General features: G+C 42.0%; 1 protein-coding gene across 3 annotated transcripts in view; it reads right to left on the bottom strand.

Moving 5' to 3' along the window:
- APBB1IP (amyloid beta precursor protein binding family B member 1 interacting protein) overlaps positions 1 to 13,086 on the bottom strand; it is a 128,538-nt gene that overhangs the window by 55,419 nt on the left and 60,033 nt on the right. For 2 of the 3 annotated variants that reach the window (XM_055274928.2, XM_063637292.1), the window contains 2 exons: positions 9,611 to 9,903; positions 7,457 to 7,534 (listed from right to left, as the gene is read on the bottom strand). In XM_055274928.2, coding sequence (XP_055130903.1) covers positions 7,457 to 7,534; positions 9,611 to 9,903 — 371 coding nt within the window. The remainder of the gene's footprint in view (positions 1 to 7,456; positions 7,535 to 9,610; positions 9,904 to 13,086) is intronic. The other variant, XM_063637293.1, reaches the window with a different exon arrangement.

Raw genomic sequence — 13,086 nt, 5'->3', positions numbered from 1 at the left:
TCTCCTGCCTCACCCTCCTAAAGTGCGAGGATTACAGGCATAAGCCACTGTATCCAGCCCCTAATTTACTTCTTATTCCATTTTCAAAATATTCTATTGAATTAAATTCACAATAAAATTGGTAGTAATCTCATTCCAAACCTGTAGGTTTGGAGGAAGCTGCATTTACTTATCTTCAGTAAAAACACAGAATATCCTTGACTTTTTCTAGGCAACTTGTCAAAGTTATTAAAGCATCTGATTCAGCCGGCATGGTGGCTCACGCCTGTTATCCCAGCATTTTGGGAGGCCGAGGTGGACAGATCACGAGGTCAGGAGTTCAAGACCAGCCTGACCAACATGATGAAACCCCGTCTCTACTAAAAATACCGAAGTTAGCCAGGCGTGGTGGCATGTGCCTGTAATCCCAGCTGCTCAGGAGGCTGAGGCAGGAGAACCACTTGAAACTGGGAGGCAGAGGTTGCAGTGAGCCGAGATTGCAGTACTGCACTCCAGTGTGGGGGGTGGAGTGAGACTCTGCCTCAAAAAAAAAAAAAAGAAAAGAAAACAACAACAACAAAAAAGATCTTATTCGTTAGAGAGACCGTAATTTTCATGTAATGTAACAGAATTAATTATTGAAGTTACGCAGCTAGGCTTTGGATTTTCTTTGATACCTGTGTATTTGTAGCATATGAGCTTAACGGTTGGTCCTGGTTATTCACCAATAAGACTCATCGTTATTAAAAAAGTGATTAGATGGACTGAAAAAGGAGAGAGAAACCATAAATTTGGTAACATTTCTTTCTCTGCACAAGTTTGGATTAGGTTCTGAGCAGCCAGGTTCTGTCCCATTCCTGCCTCCCATCCAAGTACTAACCAGACCTGACCCTGTTTAGCTTCTGAGATCAGATGAGACAGAGCACGACCAGGGTTGTATGGCTGTAGCTTCATTCCTTCCTAACACTCTATAGTTAACAGGTTGAAGAGTGTAGTTCCTGTAGATGGTTCTGCAGAGTTACTGATAGCAACGGAAGGGTGTGTGTGGTGGTAAACATTTGGGTGAGTTGCAGGCAGCAACCACAAGTTGAAGCACTCATGTAATACCTTCTATTTCTAACATTCACATACACCCCCAAGATCAAAATGTAGACATGGGGCAGTCAAAATGCTTTCTTCCTCCAGGGACCATTTAAATCAGAGCCTTATCCCAGGGTTTCCTAAAGAACACTTTTTTTTTTTTCCCTTGAAAATCTCTAGCCCAGACATCTGCAGTTGGATAGTTGCTTTTTCCCTGTATTTGTCTTTTGATTATAAAATGGTAGCCCCAACTAACACGGTGTCAAAGATCCATTCATCTGACCTTAGAAATGAGTCACGGAGGGTTGCATGGAAATACAGAAATTCTTCAAATAGCAGTCTTTACTAGGATTTATTTTCTGTGGAAGATGTGCTTGCTGCTCTCTGCTGAGAATTACTGCTGTAAAGTAGCTACATGTGCTAAGACATACTACCAATGTTAAGACTTAGAAAATTTAATGTCCCTGATGGAAAGATTAATGAGGTTTGACTACATCTCAATCCTGCTTAGGAATTCTTAAGAAAATAAAACATATGTTGCTGTTTTTTATGTTCTATAAAAACATATATAGAGGGAAAAAATACTAAATCACATAATTTGGCAACAATTAAAGGTGTTTTTTTGCAGAAATTGGGAACTAGAGTTAATCCACATGTACTTATGAATGTCCACAATTATAGAATTTAGAAAACACACACACACACACACACACACATAACCAAGAGAAGCCTTGTGATGTTTAGCAAGAAGAAATTATATTTACTATTCTTCACAGCTTCCCTCACGTTTGCAAGCTAAAGAGTAGCTCTATACCAACATATAACATTAAATTACAGTTATGTGATTTAGTAAGCTAAATTAGAGTTATGTGATTTAGCAAGCTAAATACTTTCATATTTACACTATGGGGCAAAGTGATTCAAGGGTGAAAAAACTTAAATAATCCATTAAAGATTTTATAGCTTTTATAATTTCTTCTTTTGCAAGATGCTAAATACAAAAATATCTTAGACCTAAATCATTTACAGTTTTGTTTTTTTTTTTTTTTTGGTTCTATAATAAAATTTACAAATGGAATTGTTCTCTGGTGTCACAGGGCATTTTTAAAAAAACAATAAAAGTAAGGCATGAGTCTGATTCTGTTTCTAGTTCCAAAATCTTTGTAGCACAAGCTGTATAAATCATTTGTAATTCAAAATGATGTCAACAGCCCACAGAATACTTGAGGGCAAAGTATGACAGATAGATTTGATTTCCATCCTTTAAAAACATGTTGTAGATTATGCATGAGTACATTGCAGTTATTCTTTTTTTTGTTTGTTTGTTTGTTTTTTTTGTTTTGTTTTTTTTTTTTTTTTTTTTGAGACCGAGTCTCGCTGTCGCCCAGGCTGGAGTGCAGTGGCGCGATCTCGGCTCACTGCAGGCTCCGCCCCCCGGGGTTCACGCCATTCTCCTGCCTTAGCCTCCCGAGTAGCTGGGACTACAGGCGCCCGCCATCTCGCCCGGCTAATTTTTTTGTATTTTTAGTAGAGACGGGGTTTCACTGTGTTAGCCAGGATGGTCTCGATCTCCTGACCTCGTGATCCACCCGCCTTGGCCTCCCAAAGTGCTGGGATTACAGGCGTGAGCCACCGTGCCTGGCCGCAGTTATTCTTTTAATGCATGAGTGTGTCTGTTATTTTCTTAATATTCTGCACCACAGAACAAATATATTTGGAGTGTCTGAAATCAGAGCAAATACGTAACTTGTCTTCGTAATTTTCTTTCCTTCCTCACTGATCAGAGGGGCTTCTGTTTTCCATCTTCTTTGTTGAATCAAGGCAGCTTGTGCTTTGTGTGTACCATTATAATTCATCGAAACTAAATCATGGCAACACTTTCTCACTTTCTGATATATGGCAGGAAATACCTGCCCTCTCCTCCTGTTCTCTTAGTCTCCAGCTGAAGCGAATGAATGGAATCTGCTGGTTGTTCTTTTAATCTAAGAAACAACTTACTTTTCATTTCCCCTTCTGAAAATATATAAATAATATATTTTATACATAATCCAGGGGTTTGAAATAGTCTAATTAGGAAGTTTACTTTTACCATTTTCTTTTGTCTTTTTATCGTGAGAGGTAAAATCAATGACTCCGCACAGCTCATCCGCAGCTGCCACCCATGTGTGATCAATTCTACACGTTTATCCATGTGTGAGATTTTGTGCTACAATCCTGCTCTCATACCTTGCCCCTACAATCCATTTTTTACAAAGTAGCCAGTATGACCCACATTTATTTATTTTAGAGACAAGATCTTGCTCTGCCACCCAGGCTGGAGTGCAGTGGTATGATCACAGCTCACTGCAGCGTTGAACTCCTGGGCTCAACGGATCTTCCCGCCTCAGCCTCCTGTAGCTGGGACTACATGTGTGAACTGCCATGCCCGGCTAATTAAAAACAATTTTTATTTTTGTGGAGATTGGGTCTTGCTATGTTGCCCAGGCTGGGCAACTCCTGACCTCAAGCAATCCTCCTGCCTCAGCCTCCCAAAGTGCTGAGATTAGAGGTATGAGCCTCTGTGCCTGGCCCGTTATGACCTTTAAAAACCATATATTCATCTTACACTCCCCTGTTTAAAACACTCAAATGATTTCCCATTGCACTTATAATACAACCCAAACTTCTCCTTGGGCCTATGAGACCCTGTGTCCCCTGGCTGCCTCTCTGTCCTCAGTTCCTTCCTTTTTTCCCCACCTCCTTGAGCTCATTCTTGCTGCAGCATATTTCACTCTCTGTTCCCTCTGCCTGGAATGCCCCCTAGCACCACACCCACGTGCATCCAACTGCTTCTGGCCAGCAGCCTTCCCTCCAGGGCTGCCTGCTCAAAGAGGCCTCCTCAGCACCAAATCCATCTGGTAGGGTTGCCTGGGTACTCTCTATCACTTCTTCCTGGTTTATTTTCTTCAGAGCTAGAGTCTAATTAGACTCTAGCTCTCCACAAGCAGGGACCGCACTTGACTTTTTCACCTCTGTGTGATCCTGGCACCTATTCTAAGAGATGGGGATGCATTGGTGGGGAAAAGAGACAAAGATCCCTGGGGGAGATCCTGTGGGTGGTGGGGAGGGGATACGGGCAATACATAGGACAAATAAGTAAAGTAGGCCAGGCCAAGCAATCCTCCCACCTCAGCCTCCCAAAGTGCTGGAATTACACGCCTATTTCATCTTTCCCTTAATTTACCAAATTAACTATTTTAACTATTATTACATGCCTGTATTCCCAGCACTTTGACAGGCTGAAGTGGGAGGATTGCTTGAAGCCAGGAGTTTGAGACCAACCTGGGCAACATAGCCAGATCCTTTCTCTACAAATAATTTAAAAAAATAGTGGGCCATGGTGGCACATACCTGTAGTCCCAGCTACTCAGGAGGCTGAGGTAGGAGAATGGTGTGAACCCGGGAGGCGGAGCTTGCAGTGAGCCGAGATTGCGCCACTGCACTCCAGCCTGGGCAACAGAGCGAGACTCCGTCTCAAAAAAAAAAAAAAAAAAAAAAGACTTAAAGGAGGCACACAGCGAACCTACACAGAATCCAGGGAAGAGGCAGAGGACTTGCAAAGTGGCAAGGTCCCAAGGCAAGGGCAGGCCTGGAGTGCTTAAGGGGCAGCCAGGAGACCAGGCAGCTAGAATGGGGTGAATGAAGGAGTGAATGCTGGGAGATGAGGCCAGGGAGGTGACTGGTTGCCATGTCATGTAGGGACTGGAGGCCACTGGGAGGATTCATTCTGGCTTCATGTGTGAGATGGTCAGACATCAGAGACTTTTGAGCAGAGGAGGACAGAAAGAGAGACTGCAGCCCAAGAGAAGAGGCTGGCCCTCGGCAGAAACATAATGATTTATCCATTGTTAAGGAAAGAATATGGGATATATGGGTAGAGATGCACGCAGGTAGATAGGTAGATGTCTTGGTGGGAGCTTGCACAACTTTTATTTTGACTGCATCTATTTTCCATGCAAAATGGGCAACAAAATCATTAGCTGAGGCTAGGTGTGGTGGTTCATGCTTATACTCCCAGCACTTTGGGAGGCCCAGGTGGGAGGATCACTTGATGCCAGGAGTTTGAGACCAACCTGGGCAACATAGTGAGACCCTCGTCTCTTAAAAAAATGGTTTTGTAGGTGAGAGAGTGATTGCACCAGGGTAGCTCACTGAGCGCCCAGGACTGAGCAGGAGGAAAGTTGGATTTAACCAAGGTTTGAGAAAAGGGCAAGGCAGATGAGGATGTGGAGTTCCAGTGATTGACTGTGGAATTAATCAGTTGCAGAAAATGGGGGAGAAGAATGGTAAGAAAATTTGGGCACGTTTGGAATGAGTGGAACCAGACTAATCTGGGAAGACTCCCCTAGATGAACCTTGAAAGTCTGGCTCCAGGGGTAGCCAAGAACTACTTCCTGAATATCCATCCATCGGCAGGTATTGAACACCTTCATTCAGAGAACTGTGATAGGTGTCATGGGAATAGAAAGCGTAAAGCCCTATGTGAAAAGGACGATTCACACAACTCTCAGCAGAAAATTCTGAATGAGTCTCAGAGATGTTATTTGCTTCAGTAGTTGAAATCAGATGAAGAGCCAGGCATCGTGGCTCACACCTGTAATCTCAGCACTTTGTGAGGCTGAGATGGGTGGCTCGCTTGAGCCTGGAAGTCCGAGACCAGCCTAGGCAACATAGGGAGGCCTCAACTCTACAAAAAATAAAAATAAATTAGCTGGGCATGGTGGTACATGCCTGTGGTTCCAGCTACTCAGGAAGCTGAGGGAAGAGGATTGCTTGACCCCAGGAGTTTAAGGCTGCAGTGAGCCATGATCAGCCTGGGTGATAGAGCAAGACCCTGTCTCAAAACAAAACACGATGAAGACTGTTTCATTTTTCCCTTACTTTACCAAATTAACTATTTTTTTTTTAATTTTTTGTTTTTTTGAGATAGAGTCTCGCTCTGGAGTCTAGGCTGGAGTGCAGTGGTGCAATCTTGGCTCACGGCAACCTTTGCCTTCTGGGCTCAAATGATTATCCTGCCTCAGCTTCCCGAGTAGCTGGGATTACAGGTGCACACCACTGCGTCCAGCTAATTTTTGTACTTTTAGTAGAGACGGGGTTTCGCCATGTTGGCTAGGTTGGTCTCGAACTCCTGACCTCGGGTGATCTGCGCGCCTCGGCCTCCCAAAGTGTTGGGATTACAGGCGTGAGCCACCGCGCCCAGCCTAACTATTATTAACACTTTATTATCGTTAGATATATTAGATATATAGTGAGGTTAAATACAGCTGTATCTGTTGTTACAATACATGTATTCTTCAAAAACCTATACTCTGTGAAAAATTGCATGATCAAGTTACAGGCTTATTAGGAAAGTAGGGTTAAGGGCAGATTACTCAAAAACTATTTTGAAACCAGACCACCAGTAAAAACAGCATTTGGTGCCCTGGGAGATAACTTGGACATCTAGGTCAGCAGCAGGGCTGACGGCTGCCCCAGGGCATAGGAAAAGTGCACAAGAGCAATTGAGGAAAAGCGGAGGCCAGGCTGACAGAAGCTGAGCTCTGACCCAGTTAGGCAGTCCCCAAAGGTGGCACCACCTGCTATCAATGAAGAACTTTGCAAAGTCCTGGAGAGGGCAGCTCAAAGGAAGGGAGCCCTGGATGTGCAAACTTGTTTAAAAATTTCTTAAGATAGAGCTGAAAGGGCCCCTGCCTGTACAGCAGCTAAGCCAAAGGCCCTTTCCTTTCTTGTTGAAGGTATAATTCTACTCCCACCATTCCAGCTCCCAGGAAAATTCATGTATAAGCCAGCAAAAAAAATCATGTACAAGCCAAGGAAACCTCTACATTTATATTAACACAAGTCCCTTATTTATCAATCACAAGTGAGCTAACTGATGTTATAGAAAGAACAATTGTATACTCTTATCTTTGTCCTTAAAAGTTTTTGAAAATTACAACTATTTGGAAAGTATCACTCAACATTTTATTTTTTCTTTTCTTTTTTTTTTTTTTTTGAGATGGAATCTCACTCTGTCTCCCAGGCTGGAGTGCAGTGGCTCAATCTCAGCTCACTGCAACTTCCGCCTCCTGGGTTCAAGCAATTCTCCTTCCTCAGCCTCCCGAGTAGCTGGGACTACAGGCGCCCGCCACCACTCCCAGCTAATTTTTTGTATTTTTAATAGAGACGGGGTTTTGCCATGTTAGCCAGGATGGTCTCGATCTCCTGACCTCATGATCCACCCACCTTGGCCTCCCAAAGTGCTGGGATTACAGGTGTGAGCCACAGTGCCTGGCTTCATTTTGTTTTTTATCATTAAGCATAATCACAGGTCCTTAATTTAACTACCCCCATGCAAAAGGGATTCAAGATTCACCTTCTTAACCTTGGCCTCCTTCAGTTTTTCCAGCGCCAGCTTAATTTTATCAGCCTTGGCTTGGGCTTCTTCCTCTTCCTGGAAAAGGGCAAGATATTCTTCAATACAGTCCATTAAGTAATACCAGTGAGTAATCACTTCTGTCATTGCTAGTGTCTCAGCTACTTTATATTAACAAAAGATACGAAATTTCACATGCTTGATTTTCAGAATTTATTAATTACTTTTTAAAGACATACAAAGTGTAATAATTACATCTGGATAAATGGGGTATCCATCACCTGAAACATTCAATTTTCAGAATTTAAATGACTGTAACAAAATTCTTCAACTCAAAGATATAGAAGGCAGTCACTCCTTATAGCTTGGGGATGGTAACTTAAAAGATGAAATGATGACTTTAACAGTGGCTCGTATATTTAGACCACAAAAATCTGCTTGGCTCACAAACTGGGATCCGACCCAAGGAATCTATAGACTGACACATCTCCGGGATTTGAACGCTCCCTGAAATTATATGCATACTTTTGGATCAGGATGTCTTTATGGGGATTTCTAATTTTTTATTAGATTCTTAAAGAGATTCTTAATGCCCCCAAAGGTTAAGAGAGACTGAATTTTTTTTTTTTTTTTTTTTTGAGATGGAGTCTCGCTCTGTCGCCCAGGCTGGAGTGCAGCGGCGCGATCTCGGCTCACTGCAAGCTCAGCCTCCCGGGTTCACACCATTCTCCTGCCTCAGCCTCCCAAGTAGCTGGGACTACAGGTGCCCGCCACCATGCCCGGCTAATTTTTTTGTATTTTTAGTAGAAATGGGGTTTCACCGTGTTAGCCTGGATGGTCTCCATCTCCTGACCTCATGATCTGTCCGCCTCGGACTCCCAAAGTACTGGGATTACAGGCGTGAGCCACCACGCCCGGCCAGAGAGACTGAAATTTAAATTTACAATTCACCAAAAAACAAAAGCACTGACAAGCTCATATGAACAGGCTGAAAAGTGAGTGAAGTATTTTATGAGCCCAAAGCTCTTTGATTTTTGCAAGTTAAGTCTCTCTTCTATTTATAATGATGAGGAAATGAGCTGTTCTGGTTACATTCTAATTACTTGAATTATAGGCATGTATCTTTTTATAGCAGTGGTTCTCAAATTGTTTTTTGAGCCACAAGCCCCTTTAAGAAAGCCCATAAAGCTTCACAAGTCCATTCAACTTTCTACTTTGTTTACTTTCGGGGGTGCATAGCCCCCTTGAAATCTTCATGGACCCTACATTAAGAGTCTCTGTTCTATATTGATCTCCATTTTCACATAAATTTTCTAAAATAAATACACAATAGAGCACTGTGTGTGATAGAGTATAATTTAATATTTGATTTATATTCAATATTTTGTTGTATGACCTTTCAGGGTCCCTAGGGTCTTATTTGTGAGTACCAAACATCATGACACAGTGTGACAACCGTGGAAGCCACAGGAAATTGAACTGGACTCTCCTCTAAAATATTTGGCTTACTCTAAAAAGAAAATCCTTAAAAGTGCTCTTTCTACTTTTATGAGAGACATACTATGAGTTAATATCCCAAATAATGATCATTTAAACTTTCCAGTTGTCTGTTTTTCAATATTCAGAAATTTATCAGTATCAAGCACCCATCACCTGCCTGCTATGTAACACCCTCCCCAACTATGACATTACAAGAGATGCGTGGATGTACCTGTCCTACTGAACAGGGCTGCCAAGTTCAACAAAATTCAGTTTCAATCTACTCAGAAAATACATAATGAATGCCTTCTATTCTCTATGTACTGAGCTAAGAACAGGGACATGGAAATATATAATCAGTTCCACATTTCAATATGATGTTAATAAAACATTTCCCCAAAAGATTGAGTTTTATCAAAGAGTGTTTGCATACAAATATTTTTTAAGCAAATTATAGTAAATCCTAAACATGGCCCTAATACATTCTTGATACACACCCATGTGGCTTGCTTACGGAGAGGTCTAGCTTTGCAATGAGCATGCTCTGTATCTTTGTTTTTTAGTACCTCAGATCTTTGGATGTACAAACTTAGGAATGTAATGATCACTTCAAAGAACATCAGTGATAGGTAGCACAGGTTGATGGCCCTGCCATCTCTGGTCCCACACACTTACCTGAGAGAGAGGTTCAGGAGGTGGTGGTGGCAGTGGAAGGTCTAACACAGGATCCGCTGGTGGAGGTGGTAAGTCATCCTTATATTGGCTGATACCAGTGGCAGCAACATTTGTTCCATAACCAAGAGAGGCTGCACCGCTGAAATTTGATGCCTGTAGAGATGCTGAATGATGTTGATTCTGCGAGGACTCTTTCTGTGCCTGGATTGTCCTCTGCTCAGCCTCACTTATGTCTGCTACCAGATCTGCCATGAGAGCATCTAAATCTTGGTCTTCCAGTGCATTTAAGGACTCTAGTAGGGAAAATTACATTAATGGTATGAAAAACTGTTTGCATCTGGAAAAACTGAAAGAAGATAATTTTTAAGCATGATATTTGAGTAGAAAGGAGTCATTATTTTGATTGGTTATGATACAATGAGAAGATTGAGAATATTTTAATTCAACAGCACAAGCATAGGAATTCCTAAAAGAACTGCTGCTGCATTTGTCACATGGTTAATCCGAGTGAGTTTCTAACACCAAGAAAAAAAATTGGGGGAAATGTGTTTTCTACACTGGGGCATCTGACATACCAGCTATAAAGTCAAATCCAAGCACATGAATAGATGCCTAAGTAGGAAATCCTATAGTGTAACATCTTAGAGTTTTAAAAAAGTATCAGAGAGGGTAGCATTGGAAATGGATGGAAGGGGAGTTTTCCCTAAGCATTTGGAGGGCAAAGAGAGTACTGCTGCTATTTAGAAGAAACTGGATTTCAACCAACGGGGGTTTAATGTGCCTGTGACCTTGGGGTGAAGATGGAGCTTCTATAGGCTCACCACCTAACTGTAGAAAACTTCATATTCAGAGACAGAGCAATTTTTTCTTTTCTTTTTTCTTTCTTTTTTTTGAGACAGAGTCTCACTCTATTGCCCAGGCTGGAGTGCCGTAGTGTGATCTTGGCTCACTGCAATCTCTGCCTCCCAGGCTCAAGCAATCCTCCCAACTCAGCCTCCCAAGCAGCTGGGACTACAGGGGCATGCCACCAGGTCCAGCTAATTTTTGTATTTTGTGTAGAGACAGGGTTTTGTCATGTTGCCCAGACTGGTCTCAAATTCCTGGATGCAAGCAATCTTTCTATCTCAGCCTACCAAAGTGCTGGGATTACAGGCATGAGCCACTGTGCCCAGCCAAGAGCAATTAATGATAAATAGCAGAAATTAAAGCACCATAGGTGGCAGGGAGTTAAAAAATTATAGGATTAAATGGTAGAAACTTAATGAAGACAGTAAGCTGGGAGTTAACTTTTAAAAGAAAGGAAAGAGATACATTTTCAGAGTGAGAGGGAGGGAGGAGAGATGGCCTTAGGATTTCTTCCAGTTGTGAGATTACTACGGTAGAGCAGATGTGTGATCCTGAACGTTGATTAGATCATGTGGTGTAGTTGGGGTGGTGTTGGTGAGTAGTCTTGGTGGAGTACTTTGATGATCAGGCATACATTATATAGTGAATATAATGAACAAAGGATGGACAGGAAGGAAGTGATCCATGAGGAGAATTCTAGCTGCTATAGATAGGATGAACCAGACTGAGGAAATGGGAGCAGCTGGAATAAAGCCTACTCAGTAACAACAAAGCTTTGTTTGTTAGACATCATCATCATAAATGTCGCACAGCATATCACAGTAATGCTAATAGTGCTAGTTTACAGTACTTGGACTAAAGTTTGGGTTTCCTAAATGTGTAAAAAGGGTTTATTTTACTGTAAGCCATTTTTATATATAATTTTTCTTTTTTTTTTTTGAGACAGAGTCTCGCTTTGTCACCCAGGCTGGAGTGCAGCAGCACGATCTCGGCTCATTGCAACCTCTGTTGCCCAGGCTGGAGTGCCGTGGTAGGATCATAGCTCACTGTAGCCTTGACCTCACGAGTTCAAGCAATCCTCCCACCTCAGCCTCCCGAGTAGCTGGGACTACAGGCACATACAAGCATGCCTGGCTAATTTTTTAATTTTTGTAGAGACAGTGGTCTCATTATGTTGCCCAGATTTGTCTCAAGCTCCTGGGATTAAGTGATTCCCCTGCCTTGGCCTCCCAAAGTGATGGAATTAAAAGCATGATTACATGCTCGCACCCAGCCTCGGCAAAATATTTTGAACTCGTTTTAGCAGTGTTTTAAAGTGAAGACAGAACAAATCTATTCTTAATCTAATTCCATACAAATTTAATTTTCCATACATAGCAGTAGTTTTTAATTGTCTTGTCCTGTATCCAAATTAGGCCACATATGTACATCTTGTTTCCTTAATGAGAAGAGTGTCTTATTACTGTAGTGTAACATCACTATGTTTATATCTTGCTGGGTATCATTGCTCCTATCATTGTCAGTACTGTGATACCAGGCACTGAGTTAGTGCTTAGAAAGTGTTAGTTGAGATGACTACAATTAAATTGAAATATTGATTAAATTTTAATTTTAATTGAACTGATTATAAAGCATGCGGCTGCTATGAATTGGTGAGGCTAAATTTGCATTGTTCATATGTGCAAGTGTATGTTATCTATTGCAATCATAATTTTACAAAAGTGTATAGCATTTATTTATTTATTTATCTTATTTTATTTTATTTTTTTTGACAGAGTCTTGCTCTGTTGTCCAGGCTGAAGTGCAGTGGCACGATCTTGGCTCACTGCAACCTCTGCCTTCTGGGTTCCAGCAATTTTCGTCCCTCAGCCTCCCGAGTAGCTGAGATTACAGGTGCCCGCCACCTTGACCGGCTAATTCTTGTATTTTTAGTAGAGATGGGGTTTCATCAAGTTGGCCAGGCTGGTCTTGAAATCCTGACCTCAAGCGATCCACCAGCGTCGGCCTCCCAAAGTGCTGGGATTATAGGCAAGAGCCACCATGCCTGGCCTGCTTTTGTAAAAAGCTTCATGAATGTTACCATCTTGATGGAAATGACTGGCAGGAATAATAAATTTATGCGGCAAATAAAAAGAGTGTAGGAAAAAGAAAATCAAAAGAGGTATATTATAATTTATCAAGAAACAGTCACTGGCACCTAATGGTTTACTACAAAACTACTGGAAATGATAGAAACAAAGAAATCCTGATTGGGCGCCACGGCTCACACCTGTAATTCCAGCACTTTGGGAGGCTGAAACAGTTGGATCACCTGAGGTCTGGAGTTCGAGACCAGCCTAGCCAACATGGTGAAACCCTGTCTCTACTAAAAATATAAAAATTAGCTGGTCATGGTGGCACATGCCTGTAGTCCCAGCTACTCGGGAGGCTGAGGCAGGAGAATCGCTTGAACCCAGGGGGCAGAGGTTGCAGTGAGCGGAGATCCCACCACCGCACTCCAGCCTGGGTGACAGGGAGAGACTTTGCCTGAAAAAAAAAAAAAGAAAAACATCCAGAGAAGGACAGAAATAAACTTGGAATTCTGGATTTCTGTAATTGAACTTCTCTCCTATTTTGCTTTTCACATTTTT

This window comes from Symphalangus syndactylus, chromosome 4 (genome assembly GCF_028878055.3).
Source record: "Symphalangus syndactylus isolate Jambi chromosome 4, NHGRI_mSymSyn1-v2.1_pri, whole genome shotgun sequence".
NCBI classification, from domain to species: Eukaryota; Metazoa; Chordata; class Mammalia; order Primates; family Hylobatidae; genus Symphalangus; species Symphalangus syndactylus.
Note: the sequence above shows the minus strand (reverse complement) of the source record. Positions and strands in the feature narration are given on the sequence as shown.